Genomic DNA, 24,039 nt, shown 5'->3' on the forward strand with positions numbered 1-24,039 from the left:
CAGCTCAGACTGATCAGACACTTGAATGAATTGGTTTTATTTGTGGTTCTGAATCGCCAGCAGGGAATGTCGGCTGATAGAGGTGTTACCCCCCCCCCCAGCCGCTCTGTCTGGGGTGGGCTTTCTTTGCGGGGGGTTTCTGTCTTTTTGTGTTGGCGGTGCCAGCGGTGATGCCGTTTGTCATCAGAGTCGGGAGTTAGCGGATGTGAAGCACCGTCGTAAGCCATAATGATGTACAAACAGCGCCCTCCAGTGGAGGCGGATAGGAGACGGCGCACTCACAGCCGTGCAAGATCTGCAATCACAGTTCTGCTCCAGTTACAGCCAGAGCTGCAATTATAGTTCTGCTGCAGTCACAGCCAGAGCTGCTATTATAGTTCTGCTGCAGTCACAGCCAGAGCTGCTATTATAGTTCTGCTGCAGTCACAGCCAGAGCTGCTATTATAGTTCTGCTGCAGTCACAGCTAGAGCTTCTATTATAGTTCTGCTGCAGTCACAGCCAGAGCTGCTATTATAGTTCTGCTGCAGTCACAGCCAGAGCTTCTATTATAGTTCTGCTGCAGTCACAGCCAGAGCTGCAATCACAGTTCTGCTGCAGTCACAGCCAGAGCTGCAATCACAGTTCTGCTGCAGTCACAGCCAGAGCTGCAATCACAGTTCTGCTGCAGTCACAGCCAGAGCTGCAATCACAGTTCTGCTGCAGTCAGTCACGGTTTCTATTGCCAACATTTCTCCACCATCTTATCTGATCATCTCACAGTGCAGGAGAGCAGAGGTCACTGTGAATACACCGCACCCAGCAGTGAGAAGGCAGGCCCCATTATGAGTGCAGCTCTGGAGGTGATCGGAATAAGGGCCGAGATGCCTGAAGATCTCCGCTACAGCTGAGGAGGAGTGGTTATGGGGGACAGCACTGATGATGATATAAACATATGATGGTGTCGGGGATAGAACTGTAGATGACGATGATGGGATAGTATTGGAAGTGATGATGGGGGGAATAGTACTGTACAGATGATGATGATGATGGGAGGGATGGGGGGTAGTGCCGTAGATGATGATGATGGGGGGATAGTACCGTAGATGATGATGATGATGATGATGATGATGATGGGGGGATAGTACCGTAGATGATGATGATGATGATGATGATGATGATGATGGGGGGTAGTGCCGTAGATGATGATGATGGGGGGATAGTACCGTAGATGATGATGATGATGATGATGATGATGGGGGGATAGTACCGTAGATGATGATGATGATGATGATGATGATGATGATGGGGGGTAGTGCCGTAGATGATGATGATGGGGGGATAGTACCGTAGATGATGATGATGATGATGGGGGGGATAGTACCGTAGATGATGATGATGATGATGGTGGGGATAGTACTGTAGAGGATGATGAGGGGTATAGTACAGAATAGAATGGTGATGCAGGATACTACCATAGGATTGGGGAGGATAGTTCCATAGATGATGATGATAATGATGTGGGTAGAATCATAGCGGATGATGGGAAGATAGTACCGTAGATGATATATAATAGAGGCTTTATCCCCTGCTTGCTGACTGTCTCCTGCTGCCGCTGGTGTGACCCCCAGTGACCCGGAGCTACAGGAAATCACGATCACAGGTCAGCAGCACCTCTGATCGCCACGTACAGCAGGAGCAGGGAACCAAGCCCGCCATCCCCAGCCCGCCATCCCCAGCCCGCCATCCCCAGCCCGTCATCCCCAGCCCGCCATCCCCAGCCCGCCATCCCCAGCCCGTCATCCCAGCCCGTCATCCCCAGCCCGTCATCCCCAGCCCGTCATCCCCAGCCCGTCATCCCCAGCCCGCCATCCCCAGCCCGCCATCCCCAGCCCGTCATCTCCAGCCCGCCATCCCCAGCCCGCCATCCCTAGCCCGCCATCCCGAGCCACCACCTGCCAGTCACATGTCCGCCCGCTGCGGTGCCCAGCATTAGGGTGGCAGTAAGGGGTGTGGCAGACCCCATAATCCATTGATGCCTCTGGCATAGGCCTGGTACATGGGGCGCCCCCTGCTGGCGGTGTGCTCTCGGGCTCAGCGGTGCTGTGTGAGGCTACCGCCGGTCCGGACCCCCTTATTCCGGGCGGAGGATGAGGACGTGTCTTCTTCTCTTTTTCAGCGACAATGACGAGCTCCGGAAAAGAAAACTCTCGGCTGAAAAGCTACAAGAACAAGTCCCTGAACCCGGACGAGATGAGGCGGAGGCGCGAGGAGGAGGGGCTGCAGCTGCGGAAACAGAAGCGCGAGGAGCAGGTGGGTGCGGGGGGCGCGGGGTGTGAACGCGGCAGGGTCCACCACTAACAGCACATTCTCAGCGTCCTCACCGGCTCTGCCGCTGTCAGTGACCAGGAAAAGCTGAAGAAAACATGGGTCAGGGCAAATACATGGAGCTCCGCTGTGTGTCCGGTGGTGGCTGTATGTGGAGCGGTGCTGTGTGTCCGGTGGTGATTGTATGTGGAGCGGTGCTGTGTGTCGGTGGTGACTGTATGTGGAGCGGTGCTGTGTGTCCGGTGGTGACTGTATGTGGAGCGGTGCTGTGTGTCCGGTGGTGACTATATGTGGAGCTCCGCTGTGTGTCCGGTGGTGACTGTATGTGGAGCGGTGCCTGTGTGTCCGGTGGTGACTGTATGTGGAGCGGTGCTGTGTGTCCGGTGGTGACTGTATGTGGAGCGGTGCTGTGTGTCCGGTGGTGACTGTATGTGGAGCGGTGCTGTGTGTCCGGTGGTGACTGTATGTGGAGCGGTGCTGTGTGTCCGGTGGTGACTGTATGTGGAGCTCCGCTGTGTGTCCGGTGGTGGCTGTATGTGGAGCGGTGCTGTGTGTCCGGTGGTGACTGTATGTGGAGCGGTGCTGTGTGTCCGGTGGTGACTGTATGTGGAGCTCCGCTGTGTGTCCGGTGGTGGCTGTATGTGGAGCGGTGCTGTGTGTCCGGTGGTGACTGTATGTGGAGCGGTGCTGTGTGTCCGGTGGTGACTGTATGTGGAGCGGTGCTGTGTGTCCGGTGGTGACTGTATGTGGAGCGGTGCTGTGTGTCCGGTGGTGACTGTATGTGGAGCGGTGCTGTGTGTCCGGTGGTGACTGTATGTGGAGCGGTGCTGTGTGTCCGGTGGTGACTGTATGTGGAGCGGAGCTGTGTGTCCGGTGGTGACTGTATGTGGAGCGGTGCTGTGTGTCCGGTGGTGACTGTATGTGGAGCGGTGCTGTGTGTCCGGTGGTGACTGTATGTGGAGCGGTGCTGTGTGTCCGGTGGTGAGTGTATGTGGAGCGTGCTGTGTGTCCGGTGGTGACTGTATGTGGAGCGGTGCTGTGTGTCCGGTGGTGACTGTATGTGGAGCGGTGCTGTGTGTCCGGTGGTGACTGTATGTGGAGCTCCGCTGTGTGTCCGGTGGTGACTGTATGTGGAGCGGTGCTGTGTGTCCGGTGGTGACTGTATGTGGAGCTCCGCTGTGCGTCCGGTGGTGACTGTATGTGGAGCGGTGCTGTGTGTCCGGTGGTGACTGTATGTGGAGCTCCGCTGTGTGTCCGGTGGTGACTGTATGTGGAGCTCCGCTGTGTGTCTGGTGGTGGCTGTATGTGGAGCGGTGCTGTGTGTCCGGTGGTGAATGTATGTGGAGCGGTGCTGTGTATCCGGTGGTGACTGTATGTGGAGCGGTGCTGTGTGTCCGGTGGTGACTGTATGTGGAGCGGTGCTGTGTGTCCGGTGGTGACTGTATGTGGAGCGGCGCTGTGTGTCTGGTGGTGACTGTATGTGGAGCGGTGCTGTGTGTCCGGTGGTGACTGTATGTGGAGCTCCGCTGTGTGTCCGGTGGTGACTATATGTGGAGCGGTGCTGTGTGTCCGGTGGTGACTGTATGTGGAGCGGTGCTGTGTGTCCGGTGGTGACTGTATGTGGAGCGGTGCTGTGTGTCCGGTGGTGACTGTATGTGGAGCGGTGCTGTGTGTCCGGTGGTGAGTGTATGTGGAGCGGTGCTGTGTGTCCGGTGGTGAGTGTATGTGGAGCGGTGCTGTGTGTCCGGTGGTGACTGTATGTGGAGCGGTGCTGTGTGTCCGGTGGTGACTGTATGTGGAGCGGTGCTGTGTGTCCAGTGGTGTCTGTATGTGGAGCGGTGCTGTGTGTCCGGTGGTGACTGTATGTGGAGCGGTGCTGTGTGTCCGGTGGTGGCTGTATGTGGAGCGGTGCTGTGTGTCCGGTGGTGACTGTATGTGGAGCTCCGCTGTGTGTCCGGTAGTGACTGTATGTGGAGCGGTGCTGTGTGTCCGGTGGTGACTGTATGTGGAGCTCCGCTGTGTGTCCAGTGGTGTCTGTATGTGGAGCGTGCTGTGTGTCCGGTGGTGACTGTATGTGGAGCGGTGCTGTGTGTCCGGTGGTGGCTGTATGTGGAGCGGTGCTGTGTGTCCGGTGGTGACTGTATGTGGAGCGGTGCTGTGTGTCGGTGGTGACTGTATGTGGAGCGGTGCTGTGTGTCCGGTGGTGACTGTATGTGGAGCGGCGCTGTGTGTCCGGTGGTGACTGTATGTGGAGCGGTGCTGTGTGTCCGGTGGTGGACTGTATGTGGAGCGGTGCTGTGTGTCCGGTGGTGACTGTATGTGGAGCTCCGCTGTGTGTCCGGTGGTGAGTGTATGTGGAGCGGTGCTGTGTGTCCGGTGGTGAGTGTATGTGGAGCGGTGCTGTGTGTCCGGTGGTGATTGTATGTGGAGCGGTGCTGTGTGTCCGGTGGTGACTGTATGTGGAGCGGTGCTGTGTGTCCGGTGGTGATTGTATGTGGAGCGGTGCTGTGTGTCCGGTGGTGACTGTATGTGGAGCGGTGCTGTGTGTCCGGTGGTGATTGTATGTGGAGCGGTGCTGTGTGTCCGGTGGTGACTGTATGTGGAGCGGTGCTGTGTGTCCGGTGGTGATTGTATGTGGAGCGGTGCTGTGTGTCCGGTGGTGACTGTATGTGGAGCGGTGCTGTGTGTCCGGTGGTGATTGTATGTGGAGCGGTGCTGTGTGTCCGGTGGTGACTGTATGTGGAGCGGTGCTGTGTGTCCGGTGGTGACTGTATGTGGAGCTCCGCTGTGTGTCCGGTGGTGACTGTATGTGGAGCTCCGCTGTGTGTCCGGTGGTGACTGTATGTGGAGCGGTGCTGTGTGTCCGGTGGTGCTGTATGTGGAGCGGTGCTGTGTGTCCGGTGGTGATTGTATGTGGAGCGGTGCTGTGTGTCCGGTGGTGATTGTATGTGGAGCGGTGCTGTGTGTCCGGTGGTGGCTGTATGTGGAGCGGTGCTGTGTGTCCGGTGGTGACTGTATGTGGAGCTCCGCTGTGTGTCCGGTGGTGACTGTATGTGGAGCGGTGCTGTGTGTCCGGTGGTGACTGTATGTGGAGCGGTGCTGTGTGTCCGGTGGTGACTGTATGTGGAGCGGTGCTGTGTGTCCGGTGGTGACTGTATGTGGAGCGGTGCTGTGTGTCCGGAGGTGGCTGTATGTGGAGCTCCGCTGTGTGTCCGGTGGTGACTGTATGTGGAGCGGTGCTGTGTGTCCGGTGGTGGCTGTATGTGGAGCGGTGCTGTGTGTCCGGTGGTGACTGTATGTGGAGCGGTGCTGTGTGTCCGGTGGTGACTGTATGTGGAGCGGTGCTGTGTGTCCGGTGGTGAGTGTATGTGGAGCGGTGCTGTGTGTCTGGTGGTGACTGTATGTGGAGCGGTGCTGTGTGTCCGGTGGTGAGTGTATGTGGAGCTCCGCTGTGTGTCCGGTGGTGACTGTATGTGGAGCGGTGCTGTGTGTCCGGTGGTGGCTGTATGTGGAGCGGTGCTGTGTGTCCGGTGGTGATTGTATGTGGAGCGGTGCTGTGTGTCCGGTGGTGACTGTATGTGGAGCGGTGCTGTGTGTCCGGTGGTGACTGTATGTGGAGCGGTGCTGTGTGTCCGGTGGTGACTGTATGTGGAGCGGTGCTGTGTGTCCGGTGGTGACTGTATGTGGTGCGGTGCTGTGTGTCCGGTGGTGACGTGTATGTGGAGCGGTGCTGTGTGTCCGGTGGTGGCTGTATGTGGAGCGGTGCTGTGTGTCCGGTGGTGACTGTATGTGGAGCGGTGCTGTGTGTCCGGTGGTGACTGTATGTGGAGCGGTGCTGTGTGTCCGGTGGTGACTGTATGTGGAGCGGTGCTGTGTGTCCGGTGGTGACTGTATGTGGAGCGGTGCTGTGTGTCCGGTGGTGACTGTATGTGGAGCGGTGCTGTGTGTCCGGTGGTGGCTGTATGTGGAGCGGTGCTGTGTGTCTGGTGGTGACTGTACGTGGAGCGGTGCTGTGTGTCCGGTGGTGACTGTATGTGGAGCGGCGCTGTGTGTCCGGTGGTGACTGTATGAGCGGTGCTGTGTGTCGGTGGTGACTGTATGTGGAGCTCCGCTGTGTGTCTGGTGGTGACTGTATGTGGAGCTCCGCTGTGTGTCCGGTGGTGACTGTATGTGGTGCGGTGCTGTGTGTCCGGTGGTGACTGTATGTGGAGCGGTGCTGTGTGTCCGGTGGTGACTGTATGTGGAGCGGTGCTGTGTGTCCGGTGGTGGCTGTATGTGGAGCGGTGCTGTGTGTCCGGTGGTGGCTGTATGTGGAGCGGTGCTGTGTGTCCGGTGGTGACTGTATGTGGAGCGGTGCTGTGTGTCCGGTGGTGACTGTATGTGGAGCTCCGCTGTGTGTCCGGTGGTGGCTGTATGTGGAGCGGTGCTGTGTGTCCGGTGGTGACTGTATGTGGAGCGGTGCTGTGTGTCCGGTGGTGACTGTATGTGGAGCGGTGCTGTGTGTCCGGTGGTGACTGTATGTGGAGCGGTGCTGTGTGTCCGGTGGTGACTGTATGTGGAGCGGCGCTGTGTGTCCGGTGGTGACTGTATGTGGAGCGGTGCTGTGTGTCCGGTGGTGAGTGTATGTGGAGCGGTGCTGTGTGTCCGGTGGTGACTGTATGTGGAGCGGCGCTGTGTGTCCGGTGGTGACTGTATGTGGAGCGGTGCTGTGTGTCCGGTGGTGAGTGTATGTGGAGCGGTGCTGTGTGTCCGGTGATGAGTGTATGTGGAGCGGTGCTGTGTGTCCGGTGGTGACTGTATGTGGAGCGGTGCTGTGTGTCCGGTGGTGAGTGTATGTGGAGCGGTGCTGTGTGTCCGGTGGTGGCTGTATGTGGAGCGGTGCTGTGTGTCCGGTGGTGACTGTATGTGGAGCGGTGCTGTGTGTCCGGTGGTGAGTGTATGTGGAGCGGTGCTGTGTGTCCGGTGGTGGCTGTATGTGGAGCGGTGCTGTGTGTCCGGTGGTGACTGTATGTGGAGCTCCGCTGTGTGTCCGGTGGTGACTGTATGTGGAGCGGCGCTGTGTGTCCGGTGGTGACTGTATGTGGAGCTCCGCTGTGTGTCCGGTGGTGGCTGTATGTGGAGCGGTGCTGTGTGTCCGGTGGTGACTGTATGTGGAGCTCCGCTGTGTGTCCGGTGGTGAGTGTATGTGGAGCGGTGCTGTGTGTCCGGTGGTGACTGTATGTGGAGCGGTGCTGTGTGTCCGGTGGTGACTGTATGTGAAGCGGTGCTGTGTGTCCGGTGGTGAGTGTATGTGGAGCGGTGCTGTGTGTCCGGTGGTGACTGTATGTGGAGCGGTGCTGTGTGTCCGGTGGTGACTGTATGTGGAGCGGTGCTGTGTGTCCGGTGGTGACTGTATGTGGAGCTCCGCTGTGTGTCCGGTGGTGACTGTATGTGGAGCGGTGCTGTGTGTCCAGTGGTGACTGTATGTGGAGCGGTGCTGTGTGTCCGGTGGTGATTGTATGTGGAGCGGTGCTGTGTGTCCGGTGGTGGCTGTATGAGGAGCGGTGCTGTGTGTCCGGTGGTGGCTGTATGTGGAGCGGTGCTGTGTGTCCGGTGGTGACTGTATGTGGAGCTCCGCTGTGTGTCCGGTGGTGACTGTATGTGGAGCGGTGCTGTGTGTCCGGTGGTGACTGTATGTGGAGCGGTGCTGTGTGTCCGGTGGTGACTGTATGTGGAGCGGTGCTGTGTGTCCGGTGGTGATTGTATGTGGAGCGGTGCTGTGTGTCCGGTGGTGACTGTATGTGGAGCGGTGCTGTGTGTCCGGTGGTGACTGTATGGGGAGCGGTGCTGTGTGTCCGGTGGTGACTGTATGTGGAGCGGTGCTGTGTGTCCGGTGGTGAGTGTATGTGTTGCCTCCACCTAGTGGGGGTTTAGCTGTATCCTGCTGGAGAGGTAGTAGTCTTTTGGCCTGAGCCATATACAGCTGCAATTCCATCTTGCTGTAAGTAATGATATTTTCTTTTTTGCTTTTTTATATTGAGTGTATGTGGAGCGGTGCTGTGTGTCCGGTGGTGACTTTATGTGGAGCGGTGCTGTGTGTCCGGTGGTGAGTGTATGTGGAGCGGTGCTGTGTGTCCGGTGGTGAGTGTATGTGGAGCGGTGCTGTGTGTCCGGTGGTGACTTTATGTGGAGCGGCGCTGTGTGTCTGGTGGTGACTGTATGTGGAGCAGTGCTGTGTGTCCGGTGGTGACTGTATGTGGAGCGGTGCTGTGTGTCCGGTGGTGACTGTATGTGGAGCTCCGCTGTGTGTCCGGTGGTGACTGTATGTGGAGCGGTGCTGTGTGTCTGGTGGTGACTGTATGTGGAGCGGTGCTGTGTGTCCGGTGGTGACTGTATGTGGAGCGGTGCTGTGTGTCCGGTGGTGACTGTATGTGGAGCTCCGCTGTGTGTCCGGTGGTGACTGTATGTGGAGCGGTGCTGTGTGTCTGGTGGTGACTGTATGTGGAGCGGTGCTGTGTGTCCGGTGGTGACTGTATGTGGAGCGGCGCTGTGTGTCCGGTGGTGACTGTATGTGGAGCGGTGCTGTGTGTCCGGTGGTGACTGTATGTGGAGCGGTGCTGTGTGTCCGGTGGTGAGTGTATGTGGAGCGGTGCTGTGTGTCCGGTGGTGACTTTATGTGGAGCGGTGCTGTGTGTCCGGTGGTGGCTGTATGTGGAGCGGTGCTGTGTGTCCGGTGGTGACTGTATGTGGAGCGGTGCTGTGTGTCCGGTGGTGACTGTATGTGGAGCGGTGCTGTGTGTCCGGTGGTGACTGTATGTGGAGCTCCGCTGTGTGTCCGGTGGTGGCTGTATGTGGAGCGGTGCTGTGTGTCCGGTGGTGACTGTATGTGGAGCGGTGCTGTGTGTCCGGTGGTGACTGTATGTGGAGCGGTGCTGTGTGTCCGGTGGTGGCTGTATGTGGAGCGGTGCTGTGTGTCCGGTGGTGGCTGTATGTGGAGCGGTGCTGTGTGTCCGGTGGTGACTATGTGGAGCGGCGCTGTGTGTCCGGTGGTGGCTGTATGTGGAGCGGTGCTGTGTGTCCGGTGGTGACTGTATGTGGAGCGGTGCTGTGTGTCCGGTGGTGACTGTATGTGGAGCGGTGCTGTGTGTCCGGTGGTGGCTGTATGTGGAGCGGTGCTGTGTGTCCGGTGGTGGCTGTATGTGGAGCGGTGCTGTGTGTCTGGTGGTGACTATGTGGAGCGGCGCTGTGTGTCCGGTGGTGACTGTATGTGGAGCGGTGCTGTGTGTCCGGTGGTGACTGTATGTGGAGCGGTGCTGTGTGTCCGGTGGTGACTGTATGTGGAGCGGTGCTGTGTGTCCGGTGGTGACTGTATGTGGAGCGGTGCTGTGTGTCCGGTGGTGACTGTATGTGGAGCGGTGCTGTGTGTCGCTGTTGTGTCCGGTGGTGGCTGTATGTGGAGCGGTGCTGTGTGTCCGGTGGTGACTGTATGTGGAGCGGTGCTGTGTGTCCGGTGGTGAGCTGTATGTGGAGCGGTGCTGTGTGTCGGTGGTGACTGTATGTGGAGCGGTGCTGTGTGTCCGGTGGTGCTGTATGTGGAGCGGTGCTGTGTGTCCGGTGGTGACTGTATGTGGAGCGGTGCTGTGTGTCCGGTGGTGACTGTATGTGGAGCGGTGCTGTGTGTCCGGTGGTGCTGTATGTGGAGCGGTGCTGTGTGTCCGGTGGTGGCTGTATGTGGAGCGGTGCTGTGTGTCCGGTGGTGAGCTGTATGTGGAGCGGTGCTGTGTGTCCGGTGGTGACTGTATGTGGAGCGGTGCTGTGTGTCCGGTGGTGACTGTAGTGGAGCTTGTGTGTCCGGTGGTGCTGTATGTGGAGCGTGCTGTGTGTCCGGTGGTGACTGTATGTGGAGCGGTGCTGTGTGTCCGGTGGTGACTGTATGTGGAGCGGTGCGTGTGTCCGGTGGTGACTGTATGTGGAGCGGTGCTGTGTGTCCGGTGGTGACTGTATGTGGGACGGTGCTGTGTGTCCGGTGGTGACTGTATGTGGAGCGGTGCTGTGTGTCCGGTGGTGACTGTATGTGGACGTGCTGTGTGTCCGTGGTGACTGTATGTGGAGCGGTGCTGTGTGTCCGGTGGTGACTGTATGTGGAGCGGTGCTGTGTGTCCGGTGGTGACTGTATGTGGAGCGGTGCTGTGTGTCCGGTGGTGGCTGTATGTGGAGCGGTTGCTGTGTGTCCGGTGGTGACTGTATGTGGAGCGGTGCTGTGTGTCCGTGGTGACTGTATGTGGAGCGGTGCTGTGTGTCCGGTGGTGACGTGTATGTGGAGCGGTGCTGTGTGTCCGGTGGTGAGCTGTATGTGGAGCGGTGCTGTGTGTCCGGTGGTGACTGTATGTGGAGCGGGCTGTGTGTCCGGTGGTGACTGTATGTGGAGCGGTGCTGTGTGTCGGTGGTGGCTGTATGTGGAGCGGTGCTGTGTGTCCGGTGGTGATGTATGTGGAGCGGTGCTGTGTGTCCGGTGGTGAGCTGTATGTGGAGCGGCCTGCTGTGTGTCCGGTGGTGACTGTATGTGGAGCGGTGCTGTGTGTCCGGTGGTGACTGTATGTGGAGCGGTGCTGTGTGTCCGGTGGTGAGCTGTATGTGGAGCGGTGCTGTGTGTCCGGTGGTGACGTGTATGTGGAGCGGAGCTGTGTGTCCGGTGGTGACTGTATGTGGAGCGGTGCTGTGTGTCCGGTGGTGACTGTATGTGGAGCGGTGCTGTGTGTCCGGTGGTGGCTGTATGTGGAGCGGTGCTGTGTGTCCTGGTGGTGACTGTATGTGGAGCGGTGCTGTGTGTCCGGTGGTGACGTGTATGTGGAGCGTGCTGTGTGTCCGGTGGTGGCTGTATGTGGAGCGGTGCTGTGTGTCCGGTGGTGACTGTATGTGGAGCGGTGCTGTGTGTCCGGTGGTGAGTGTATGTGGAGCTGCTGTGTGTCCGGTGGTGACTGTATGTGGAGCGGTGCTGTGTGTCGGTGGTGACTGTATGTGGAGCGGTGCTGTGTGTCCGGTGGTGAGCTGTATGTGGAGCGGTGCTGTGTGTCCGGTGGTGAGCTGTATGTGGAGCGTGCTGTGTGCGTGGTGACTGTATGTGGAGCGGTGCTGTGTGTCCGGTGGTGGCTGTATGTGGAGCGTGCTGTGTGTCGGTGGTGACTGTATGTGGAGCGGTGCTGTGTGTCCGGTGGTGACTGTATGTGGAGCGGTGCTGTGTGTCCGGTGGTGAGCTGTATGTGGAGCGGTGCTGTGTGTCCGGTGGTGAGCTGTATGTGGAGCGGTGCTGTGTGTCCGGTGGTGACTGTATGTGGAGCGGTCGCTGTGTGTCGCGTGGTGACTGTATGTGGAGCGTGCTGTGTGTCCGGTGGTGACTGTATGTGGAGCGGTGCTGTGTGTCCGGTGGTGACTGTATGTGGAGCTCGCTGTGTGTCCGGTGGTGACTGTATGTGGAGCGGCGCTGTGTGTCCGTGGTGACTGTATGTGGAGCGGTGCTGTGTGTCCGGTGGTGGACTGTATGTGGAGCGTGCTGTGTCCGGTGGTGACTGTATGTGGAGCGTGCTGTGTGTCCGGTGGTGACTGTATGTGGAGCGGTCGCTGTGTGTCCTGGTGGTGACTGTATGTGGAGCGGTCGCTGTGTGTCCGGTGGTGACTGTATGTGGAGCGGTGCTGTGTGTCCGGTGGTGACTGTATGTGGAGCGGTCGCTGTGTGTCCGGTGGTGACTGTATGTGGAGCCGGTGCTGTGTGTCCGGTGGTGGCTGTATGTGGAGCGGTGCTGTGTGTCCGGTGGTGGCTGTATGTGGAGCGTCGCTGTGTGTCCGGTGGTGACTGTATGTGGAGCGGTGCTGTGTGTCTCGGTGGTGACTGTATGTGGAGCGTGCTGTGTGTCCGGTGGTGACTGTATGTGGAGCGGTGCTGTGTGTCCGGTGGTGACTGTATGTGGAGCGGTGCTGTGTGTCCGGTGGTGAGCTGTATGTGGAGCGTCCGCTGTGTGTCTGTGGTGACTGTATGTGGAGCGGTGCTGTGTGTCGGTGGTGGCTGTATGTGAGCGGTGCTGTGTGTCCGGTGGTGACTGTATGTGGAGCGGTGCTGTGTGTCCGGTGGTGGACTGTATGTGGAGCAGTGCTGTGTGTCCGGTGGTGGTCGTATGTGGAGCTCGCTGTGTGTCCGGTGGTGACTGTATGTGGAGCGGTGCTGTGTGTCCGGTGGTGACTGTATGTGGAGCGGCGGTGCTGTGTGTCCGGTGGTGACTGTATGTGGAGCGGCGCTGTGTGTCCGGTGGTGGCTGTATGTGGAGCGGTGCTGTGTGTCCGGTGGTGACTGTATGTGGAGCGGTGCTGTCGTGTCTTGACGCTGTGTCGGTGACTGTATGTGGAGCGGTCGCTGTGTGTCCGGTGGTGACTGTATGTGGAGCGGTGCTGTGTGTCCGGTGGTGACTGTATGTGGAGCGGTGCTGTGTGTCCGGTGGTGACTGTATGTGGAGCGTGCTGTGTGTCGGTGGTGACTGTATGTGGAGCTCGCTGTGTGTCCGGTGGTGACTGTATGTGGAGCGTAGCTGTGTGTCGGTGGTGACTGTATGTGGAGCGGTGCTGTGTGTCCGGTGGTGACTGTATGTGGAGCGGTGCTGTGTGTCCGGTGGTGAGCTGTATGTGGAGCGTCGCTGTGTGTCCTGGTGGTGAGCTGTATGTGGAGCGGTGCTGTGTGTCCGGTGGTGACTGTATGTGGAGCTCCGCTGTGTGTCCGGTGGTGTCTGTATGTGGAGCGGTCGCTGTGTGTCCGGTGGTGAGCTGTATGTGGAGCGGTGCTGTGTGTCCGGTGGTGACGTGTATGTGGAGCGGTGCTGTGTGTCCGGTGGTGACTGTATGTGGAGCGGTGCTGTGTGTCCGGTGGTGACTGTATGTGGAGCGGTGCTGTGTGTCCGGTGGTGGCTGTATGTGGAGCGGTGCTGTGTGTCCGGTGGTGACTGTATGTGGAGCTCCGCTGTGTGTCCGGTGGTGAGTGTATGTGGAGCGGTGCTGTGTGTCCGGTGGTGATTGTATGTGGAGCGGTGCTGTGTGTCTGGTGGTGGCTGTATGTGGAGCGGTGCTGTGTGTCTGGTGGTGATTGTATGTGGAGCGGTGCTGTGTGTCCGGTGGTGAGTGTATGTGGAGCTCCGCTGTGTGTCCGGTGGTGACTGTATGTGGAGCTCCGCTGTGTGTCCGGTGGTGACTGTATGTGGAGCTCCGCTGTGTGTCCGGTGGTGACTGTATGTGGAGCGGTGCTGTGTGTCCGGTGGTGACTGTATGTGGAGCTCCGCTGTGTGTCCGGTGGTGACTGTATGTGGAGCGGTGCTGTGTGTCCGGTGGTGGCTGTATGTGGAGCTCCGCTGTGTGTCCGGTGGTGACTGTATGTGGAGCAGTGCTGTGTGTCCGGTGGTGAGTGTATGTGGAGCGGTGCTGTGTGTCCGGTGGTGACTGTATGTGGAGCGGTGCTGTGTGTCCGGAGGTGGCTGTATGTGGAGCGGTGCTGTGTGTCCGGTGGTGTCTGTATGTGGAGCGGTGCTGTGTGTCCGGAGGTGGCTGTATGTGGAGCGGTGCTGTGTGTCCGGAGGTGGCTGTATGTGGAGCGGTGCTGTGTGTCCGGTGGTGGCTGTATGTGGAGCGGTGCTGTGTGTCCGGTGGTGATTGTATGTGGAGCGGTGCTGTGTGTCCGGTGGTGACTGTATGTGGAGCGGTGCTGTGTGTCCGGTGGTTACTGTATGTGGAGCGGTGCTGTGTGTCCGGTGGTGACTGTATGTGGAGCGGTGCTGTGTGTCCGGTGGTGACTGTATGTGGAGCGGTGCTGTGTGTCCGGTGGTGACTGTATGTGGAGCGGTGCTGTGTGTCCGGTGGTGACTGTATGTGGAGCGGTGCTGTGTGTCCGGTGGTGAGTGTATGTGGAGCGGTGCTGTGTGTCCGGTGGTGTCTGTATGTGGAGCGGTGCTGTGTGTCTGGTGGTGACTGTATGTGGAGCGGTGCTGTGTGTCCGGTGGTGACTGTATGTGGAGCGGGGCTGTGTGTCTGGTGGTGACTGTATGTGGAGCGGTGCTGTGTGTCCGGTGGTGAGTGTATGTGGAGCGGTGCTGTGTGTCCGGTGGTGACTATATGTGGAGCGGTGCTGTGTGTCCGGTGGTGACTGTATGTGGAGCGGTGCTGTGTGTCCGGTGGTGACTGTATGTGGAGCGGTGCTGTGTGTCCGGTGGTGACTGTATGTGGAGCGGTGCTGTGTGTCCGGTGGTGACTGTATGTGGAGCGGTGCTGTGTGTCTGGTGGTGACTGTATGTGGAGCGGTGCTGTGTGTCTGGTGGTGACTGTATGTGGAGCGGTGCTGTGTGTCCGGTGGTGACTGTATGTGGAGCGGTGCTGTGTGTCCGGTGGTGGCTGTATGTGGAGCGGTGCTGTGTGTCCGGTGGTGACTGTATGTGGAGCGGTGCTGTGTGTCTGGTGGTGGCTGTATGTGGAGCGGTGCTGTGTGTCCGGTGGTGACTGTATGTGGAGCGGTGCTGTGTGTCTGGTGGTGAGTGTATGTGGAGCGGTGCTGTGTGTCTGGTGGTGACTGTATGTGGAGCGGTGCTGTGTGTCCGGTGGTGACTGTATGTGGAGCGGTGCTGTGTGTCCGGTGGTGACTGTATGTGGAGCGGTGCTGTGTGTCCGGTGGTGACTGTATGTGGAGCGGTGCTGTGTGTCCGGTGGTGACTGTATGTGGAGCGGTGCTGTGTGTCCGGTGGTGAGTGTATGTGGAGCGGTGCTGTGTGTCCGGTGGTGACTGTATGTGGAGCGGTGCTGTGTGTCCGGTGGTGAGTGTATGTGGAGCGGTGCTGTGTGTCCGGAGGTGGCTGTATGTGGAGCGGTGCTGTGTGTCCGGAGGTGGCTGTATGTGGAGCGGTGCTGTGTGTCCGGTGGTGTCTGTATGTGGAGCGGTGCTGTGTGTCCGGTGGTGAGTGTATGTGGAGCGGTGCTGTGTGTCCGGTGGTGACTGTATGTGGAGCGGTGCTGTGTGTCCGGTGGTGACTATGTGGAGCGGTGCTGTGTGTCCGGTGGTGACTGTATGTGGAGCTCCGCTGTGTGTCCGGTGGTGATTGTATGTGAAGCTCCGCTGTGTGTCCGGTGGTGACTGTATGTGGAGCGGTGCTGTGTGTCCAGTGGTGACTGTATGTGGAGCGGTGCTGTGTGTCCGGTGGTGGCTGTATGTGGAGCGGTGCTGTGTGTCCGGTGGTGACTGTATGTGGAGCGGTGCTGTGTGTCCGGTGGTGGCTGTATGTGGACCTCCGCTGTGCGTCCGGTGGTGGCTGTATGTGGAGCGGTGCTTTGTGTCCGGTGGTGACTGTATGTGGAGCGGTGCTTTGTGTCCGGTGGTGACTGTATGTGGAGCGGTGCTGTGTGTCCGGTGGTGACTATATGTGGAGCGGTGCTGTGTGTCCGGTGGTGGCTGTATGTGGAGCGGTGCTGTGTGTCCGGTGGTGACTGTATGTGGAGCGGTGCTGTGTGTCCGGTGGTGGCTGTATGTGGAGCTCCGCTGTGTGTCCGGTGGTGACTGTATGTGGAGCGGTGCTGTGTGTCCGGTGGTGACTGTATGTGGAGCGGTGCTGTGTGTCCGGTGGTGACTGTATGTGGAGCTCCGCTGTGTGTCCGGTGGTGACTGTATGTGGAGCGGTGCTGTGTGTCTGGTGGTGACTGTATGTGGAGCGGTGCTGTGTGTCCGGTGGTGACTGTATGTGGAGCTCCGCTGTGTGTCCGGTGGTGACTGTATGTGGAGCTCCGCTGTGTGTCCGGTGGTGACTGTATGTGGAGCGGTGCTGTGTGTCCGGTGGTGGCTGTATGTGGAGCGGTGCTGTGTGTCCGGTGGTGACTGTATGTGGAGCGGTGCTGTGTGTCCGGTGGTGACTGTATGTGGAGCGGTGCTGTGTGTCCGGTGGTGACTGTATGTGGAGCGGTGCTGTGTGTCCGGTGGTGACTGTATGTGGAGCGGCGCTGTGTGTCTGGTGGTGACTGTATGTGGAGCGGTGCTGTGTGTCCGGTGGTGACTGTATGTGGAGAGGTGCTGTGTGTCCGGTGGTGACTGTATGTGGAGTGGTGCTGTGTGTCCGGTGGTGACTGTATGTGGAGTGGTGCTGTGTGTCCGGTGGTGAGTGTATGTGGAGTGGTGCTGTGTGTCCGGTGGTGGCTGTATGTGGAGTGGTGCTGTGTGTCCGGTGGTGACTGTATGTGGAGTGGTGCTGTGTGTCCGGTGGTGAGTGTATGTGGAGTGGTGCTGTGTGTCCGGTGGTGACTGTATGTGGAGCTCCGCTGTGTGTCCGGTGGTGACTGTATGTGGAGCTCCGCTGTGTGTCCGGTGGTGACTGTATGTGGAGAGGTGCTGTGTGTCCGGTGGTGACTGTATGTGGAGTGGTGCTGTGTGTCCGGTGGTGAGTGTATGTGGAGTGGTGCTGTGTGTCCGGTGGTGGCTGTATGTGGAGCGGTGCTGTGTGTCCGGTGGTGACTGTATGTGGAGCGGTGCTGTGTGTCCGGTGGTGACTGTATGTGGAGCTCCGCTGTGTGTCCGGTGGTGACTGTATGTGGAGCTCCGCTGTGTGTCCGGTGGTGGCTGTATGTGGAGCTCCGCTGTGTGTCCGGTGGTGACTGTATGTGGAGCTCCGCTGTGTGTCCGGTGGTGACTGTATGTGGAGCGGTGCTGTGTGTCCGGTGGTGAATGTATGTGGAGCGGTGCTGTGTGTCCGGTGGTGAGTGTATGTGGAGCTCCGCTGTGTGTCTGGTGGTGAGTGTATGTGGAGCGGTGCTGTGTGTCCGGTGGTGACTGTATGTGGAGCGGTGCTGTGTCTCCGGTGGTGAGTGTATGTGGAGCGGTGCTGTGTGTCCGGTGGTGACTGTATGTGGAGCTCCGCTGTGTGTCCGGTGGTGAATGTATGTGGAGCGGTGCTGTGTGTCCGGTGGTGACTGTATGGGGAGCGGTGCTGTGTGTCCGGTGGTGAGTGTATGTGGAGCTCCGCTGTGTGTCTGGTGGTGAGTGTATGTGGAGCGGTGCTGTGTGTCCGGTGGTTACTGTATGTGGAGCGGTGCTGTGTGTCCGGTGGTGACTGTATGTGGAGCGGTGCTGTGTGTCCGGTGGTGACTGTATGTGGAGCGGTGCTGTGTGTCCGGTGGTGACTGTATGTGGAGCGGTGCTGTGTGTCCGGTGGTGACTGTATGTGGAGCGGTGCTGTGTGTCCGGTGGTGAGTGTATGTGGAGCGGTGCTGTGTGTCCGGTGGTGTCTGTATGTGGAGCGGTGCTGTGTGTCTGGTGGTGACTGTATGTGGAGCGGTGCTGTGTGTCCGGTGGTGACTGTATGTGGAGCGGGGCTGTGTGTCTGGTGGTGACTGTATGTGGAGCGGTGCTGTGTGTCCGGTGGTGAGTGTATGTGGAGCGGTGCTGTGTGTCCGGTGGTGACTATATGTGGAGCGGTGCTGTGTGTCCGGTGGTGACTGTATGTGGAGCGGTGCTGTGTGTCCGGTGGTGACTGTATGTGGAGCGGTGCTGTGTGTCCGGTGGTGACTGTATGTGGAGCGGTGCTGTGTGTCCGGTGGTGACTGTATGTGGAGCGGTGCTGTGTGTCTGGTGGTGACTGTATGTGGAGCGGTGCTGTGTGTCTGGTGGTGACTGTATGTGGAGCGGTGCTGTGTGTCCGGTGGTGACTGTATGTGGAGCGGTGCTGTGTGTCCGGTGGTGGCTGTATGTGGAGCGGTGCTGTGTGTCCGGTGGTGACTGTATGTGGAGCGGTGCTGTGTGTCTGGTGGTGGCTGTATGTGGAGCGGTGCTGTGTGTCCGGTGGTGACTGTATGTGGAGCGGTGCTGTGTGTCTGGTGGTGAGTGTATGTGGAGCGGTGCTGTGTGTCTGGTGGTGACTGTATGTGGAGCGGTGCTGTGTGTCCGGTGGTGACTGTATGTGGAGCGGTGCTGTGTGTCCGGTGGTGACTGTATGTGGAGCGGTGCTGTGTGTCCGGTGGTGACTGTATGTGGAGCGGTGCTGTGTGTCCGGTGGTGACTGTATGTGGAGCGGTGCTGTGTGTCCGGTGGTGAGTGTATGTGGAGCGGTGCTGTGTGTCCGGTGGTGACTGTATGTGGAGCGGTGCTGTGTGTCCGGTGGTGAGTGTATGTGGAGCGGTGCTGTGTGTCCGGAGGTGGCTGTATGTGGAGCGGTGCTGTGTGTCCGGAGGTGGCTGTATGTGGAGCGGTGCTGTGTGTCCGGTGGTGTCTGTATGTGGAGCGGTGCTGTGTGTCCGGTGGTGAGTGTATGTGGAGCGGTGCTGTGTGTCCGGTGGTGACTGTATGTGGAGCGGTGCTGTGTGTCCGGTGGTGACTATGTGGAGCGGTGCTGTGTGTCCGGTGGTGACTGTATGTGGAGCTCCGCTGTGTGTCCGGTGGTGATTGTATGTGAAGCTCCGCTGTGTGTCCGGTGGTGACTGTATGTGGAGCGGTGCTGTGTGTCCAGTGGTGACTGTATGTGGAGCGGTGCTGTGTGTCCGGTGGTGGCTGTATGTGGAGCGGTGCTGTGTGTCCGGTGGTGACTGTATGTGGAGCGGTGCTGTGTGTCCGGTGGTGGCTGTATGTGGACCTCCGCTGTGCGTCCGGTGGTGGCTGTATGTGGAGCGGTGCTTTGTGTCCGGTGGTGACTGTATGTGGAGCGGTGCTTTGTGTCCGGTGGTGACTGTATGTGGAGCGGTGCTGTGTGTCCGGTGGTGACTATATGTGGAGCGGTGCTGTGTGTCCGGTGGTGGCTGTATGTGGAGCGGTGCTGTGTGTCCGGTGGTGACTGTATGTGGAGCGGTGCTGTGTGTCCGGTGGTGGCTGTATGTGGAGCTCCGCTGTGTGTCCGGTGGTGACTGTATGTGGAGCGGTGCTGTGTGTCCGGTGGTGACTGTATGTGGAGCGGTGCTGTGTGTCCGGTGGTGACTGTATGTGGAGCTCCGCTGTGTGTCCGGTGGTGACTGTATGTGGAGCGGTGCTGTGTGTCTGGTGGTGACTGTATGTGGAGCGGTGCTGTGTGTCCGGTGGTGACTGTATGTGGAGCTCCGCTGTGTGTCCGGTGGTGACTGTATGTGGAGCTCCGCTGTGTGTCCGGTGGTGACTGTATGTGGAGCGGTGCTGTGTGTCCGGTGGTGGCTGTATGTGGAGCGGTGCTGTGTGTCCGGTGGTGACTGTATGTGGAGCGGTGCTGTGTGTCCGGTGGTGACTGTATGTGGAGCGGTGCTGTGTGTCCGGTGGTGACTGTATGTGGAGCGGTGCTGTGTGTCCGGTGGTGACTGTATGTGGAGCGGCGCTGTGTGTCTGGTGGTGACTGTATGTGGAGCGGTGCTGTGTGTCCGGTGGTGACTGTATGTGGAGAGGTGCTGTGTGTCCGGTGGTGACTGTATGTGGAGTGGTGCTGTGTGTCCGGTGGTGACTGTATGTGGAGAGGTGCTGTGTGTCCGGTGGTGACTGTATGTGGAGTGGTGCTGTGTGTCCGGTGGTGAGTGTATGTGGAGTGGTGCTGTGTGTCCGGTGGTGGCTGTATGTGGAGCGGTGCTGTGTGTCCGGTGGTGACTGTATGTGGAGCGGTGCTGTGTGTCCGGTGGTGACTGTATGTGGAGCTCCGCTGTGTGTCCGGTGGTGACTGTATGTGGAGCTCCGCTGTGTGTCCGGTGGTGGCTGTATGTGGAGCTCCGCTGTGTGTCCGGTGGTGACTGTATGTGGAGCTCCGCTGTGTGTCCGGTGGTGACTGTATGTGGAGCGGTGCTGTGTGTCCGGTGGTGAATGTATGTGGAGCGGTGCTGTGTGTCCGGTGGTGAGTGTATGTGGAGCTCCGCTGTGTGTCTGGTGGTGAGTGTATGTGGAGCGGTGCTGTGTGTCCGGTGGTGACTGTATGTGGAGCGGTGCTGTGTCTCCGGTGGTGAGTGTATGTGGAGCGGTGCTGTGTGTCCGGTGGTGACTGTATGTGGAGCTCCGCTGTGTGTCCGGTGGTGAATGTATGTGGAGCGGTGCTGTGTGTCCGGTGGTGACTGTATGGGGAGCGGTGCTGTGTGTCCGGTGGTGAGTGTATGTGGAGCTCCGCTGTGTGTCTGGTGGTGAGTGTATGTGGAGCGGTGCTGTGTGTCCGGTGGTGACTGTATGTGGAGCGGTGCTGTGTGTCCGGTGGTGAGTGTATGTGGAGCGGTGCTGTGTGTCCGGTGGTGAGTGTATGTGGAGCGGTGCTGTGTGTCCGGTGGTGACTGTATGTGGAGCGGTGCTGTGTGTCCGGTGGTGACTGTATGTGGAGCGGTGCTGTGTGTCCGGTGGTGACTGTATGTGGAGCGGTGCTGTGTATCCGGTGGTGAGTGTATGAGGAGCGGTGCTGTGTGTCCGGTGGTGACTGTATGTGGAGCGGTGCTGTGTGTCCGGTGGTGACTGTATGTGGAGCTCCGCTGTGTGTCCAGTGGTGGCTGTATGTGGAGCTCCGCTGTGTGTCCGGTGGTGGCTGTATGTGGAGCTCCGCTGTGTGTCCGGTGGTGACTGTATGTGGAGCGGTGCTGTGTGTCCGGTGGTGACTGTATGTGGAGCGGTGCTGTGTGTCCGGTGGTGACTGTATGTGGAGCGGTGCTGTGTGTCTGGTGGTGACTGTATGTGGAGCGGTGCTGTGTGTCCGGTGGTGGCTGTATGTGGAGCGGTGCTGTGTGTCCGGTGGTGACTGTATGTGGAGCGGTGCTGTGTCTCCGGTGGTGGCTGTATGTGGAGCGGTGCTGTGTGTCCGGTGGTGACTGTATGTGGAGCGGTGCTGTGTGTCTGGTGGTGGCTGTATGTGGAGCGGTGCTGTGTGTCCGGTAGTGACTGTATGTGGAGCGGTGCTGTGTGTCTGGTGGTGAGTGTATGTGGAGCGGTGCTGTGTGTCTGGTGGTGACTGTATGTGGAGCGGTGCTGTGTGTCCGGTGGTGACTGTATGTGGAGCGGTGCTGTGTGTCCGGTGGTGACTGTATGTGGAGCGGTGCTGTGTGTCCGGTGGTGACTGTATGTGGAGCGGTGCTGTGTGTCCGGTGGTGACTGTATGTGGAGCGGTGCTGTGTGTCCGGTGGTGAGTGTATGTGGAGCGGTGCTGTGTGTCCGGTGGTGACTGTATGTGGAGCGGTGCTGTGTGTCCGGTGGTGAGTGTATGTGGAGCGGTGCTGTGTGTCCGGTGGTGACTGTATGTGGAGCGGTGCTGTGTGTCCGGTGGTGATTGTATGTGGAGCGGTGCTGTGTGTCCGGTGGTGACTGTATGTGGAGCGGTGCTGTGTGTCCGGAGGTGGCTGTATGTGGAGCGGTGCTGTGTGTCCGGAGGTGGCTGTATGTGGAGCTCCGCTGTGTGTCCGGTGGTGATTGTATGTGGAGCTCCGCTGTGTGTCCGGTGGTGACTGTATGTGGAGCGGTGCTGTGTGTCCAGTGGTGACTGTATGTGGAGCGGTGCTGTGTGTCCGGTGGTGGCTGTATGTGGAGCGGTGCTGTGTGTCCGGTGGTGACTGTATGTGGAGCGGTGCTGTGTGTCCGGTGGTGGCTGTATGTGGACCTCCGCTGTGCGTCCGGTGGTGGCTGTATGTGGAGCGGTGCTTTGTGTCCGGTGGTGACTGTATGTGGAGCGGTGCTTTGTGTCCGGTGGTGACTGTATGTGGAGCGGTGCTGTGTGTCCGGTGGTGACTATATGTGGAGCGGTGCTGTGTGTCCGGTGGTGGCTGTATGTGGAGCGGTGCTGTGTGTCCGGTGGTGGCTGTATGTGGAGCGGTGCTGTGTGTCTGGTGGTGATTGTATGTGGAGCGGTGCTGTGTGTCCGGTGGTGAGTGTATGTGGAGCGGTGCTGTGTGTCCGGTGGTGACTGTATGTGGAGCGGTGCTGTGTGTCCGGTGGTGAGTGTATGTGGAGCGGTGCTGTGTGTCCGGTGGTGAGTGTATGTGGAGCGGTGCTGTGTGTCCGGTGGTGGCTGTATGTGGAGCTCCGCTGTGTGTCCGGTGGTGACTGTATGTGGAGCGGTGCTGTGTGTCCGGTGGTGACTGTATGTGGAGCGGTGCTGTGTGTCCGGTGGTGACTGTATGTGGAGCTCCGCTGTGTGTCCGGTGGTGACTGTATGTGGAGCGGTGCTGTGTGTCTGGTGGTGACTGTATGTGGAGCGGTGCTGTGTGTCCGGTGGTGACTGTATGTGGAGCTCCGCTGTGTGTCCGGTGGTGACTGTATGTGGAGCTCCGCTGTGTGTCCGGTGGTGACTGTATGTGGAGCGGTGCTGTGTGTCCGGTGGTGGCTGTATGTGGAGCGGTGCTGTGTGTCCGGTGGTGACTGTATGTGGAGCGGTGCTGTGTGTCCGGTGGTGACTGTATGTGGAGCGGTGCTGTGTGTCCGGTGGTGACTGTATGTGGAGCGGCGCTGTGTGTCTGGTGGTGACTGTATGTGGAGCGGTGCTGTGTGTCCGGTGGTGACTGTATGTGGAGAGGTGCTGTGTGTCCGGTGGTGACTGTATGTGGAGTGGTGCTGTGTGTCCGGTGGTGACTGTATGTGGAGTGGTGCTGTGTGTCCGGTGGTGAGTGTATGTGGAGTGGTGCTGTGTGTCCGGTGGTGGCTGTATGTGGAGCGGTGCTGTGTGTCCGGTGGTGACTGTATGTGGAGCGGTGCTGTGTGTCCGGTGGTGACTGTATGTGGAGCTCCGCTGTGTGTCCGGTGGTGACTGTATGTGGAGCTCCGCTGTGTGTCCGGTGGTGAGTGTATGTGGAGCTCCGCTGTGTGTCTGGTGGTGAGTGTATGTGGAGCGGCGCTGTGTGTCCGGTGGTGACTGTATGTGGAGCGGTGCTGTGTCTCCGGTGGTGAGTGTATGTGGAGCGGTGCTGTGTGTCCGGTGGTGACTGTATGTGGAGCTCCGCTGTGTGTCCGGTGGTGAATGTATGTGGAGCGGTGCTGTGTGTCCGGTGGTGACTGTATGGGGAGCGGTGCTGTGTGTCCGGTGGTGAGTGTATGTGGAGCTCCGCTGTGTGTCTGGTGGTGAGTGTATGTGGAGCGGTGCTGTGTGTCCGGTGGTGACTGTATGTGGAGCGGTGCTGTGTGTCCGGTGGTGAGTGTATGTGGAGCGGTGCTGTGTGTCCGGTGGTGAGTGTATGTGGAGCGGTGCTGTGTGTCCGGTGGTGACTGTATGTGGAGCGGTGCTGTGTGTCCGGTGGTGACTGTATGTGGAGCGGTGCTGTGTGTCCGGTGGTGACTGTATGTGGAGCGGTGCTGTGTATCCGGTGGTGAGTGTATGTGGAGCGGTGCTGTGTGTCCGGTGGTGACTGTATGTGGAGCGGTGCTGTGTGTCCGGTGGTGACTGTATGTGGAGCTCCGCTGTGTGTCCAGTGGTGGCTGTATGTGGAGCTCCGCTGTGTGTCCGGTGGTGGCTGTATGTGGAGCTCCGCTGTGTGTCCGGTGGTGACTGTATGTGGAGCTCCGCTGTGTGTCCGGTGGTGACTGTATGTGGAGCTCCGCTGTGTGTCCGGTGGTGACTGTATGTGGAGCAGTGCTGTGTGTTGACTGTATGTGGAGCTCCGCTGTGTGTCCGGTGGTGACTGTATGTGGAGCAGTGCTGTGTGTCCGGTGGTGAGTGTATGTGGAGCGGAGCTGTGTGTCCGGTGGTGACTGTATGTGGAGCGGTGCTGTGTGTCCGGTGGTGACTGTATGTGGAGCAGTGCTGTGTGTCTGGTGGTGTCTGTATGTGGAGCGGTGCTGTGTGTCCGGTGGTGAC

At 59.3% G+C, this 24,039-nt stretch overlaps 1 protein-coding gene across 1 annotated transcript in view; it reads left to right on the plus strand.

Moving 5' to 3' along the window:
- The window catches only part of KPNA1 (karyopherin subunit alpha 1), a 114,634-nt gene that overhangs the window by 37,358 nt on the left and 53,237 nt on the right, over positions 1 to 24,039 (plus strand). Inside the window, exon 2 of the mRNA XM_075334865.1 lies at positions 2,157 to 2,290. Within this exon, the coding sequence (XP_075190980.1) occupies positions 2,162 to 2,290 (129 nt within the window). The 5' untranslated portion in view covers positions 2,157 to 2,161. The remainder of the gene's footprint in view (positions 1 to 2,156; positions 2,291 to 24,039) is intronic.

The sequence above is a fragment of the Anomaloglossus baeobatrachus genome, chromosome 2 (assembly GCF_048569485.1).
Source record: "Anomaloglossus baeobatrachus isolate aAnoBae1 chromosome 2, aAnoBae1.hap1, whole genome shotgun sequence".
Taxonomy (NCBI): Eukaryota; Metazoa; Chordata; class Amphibia; order Anura; family Aromobatidae; genus Anomaloglossus; species Anomaloglossus baeobatrachus.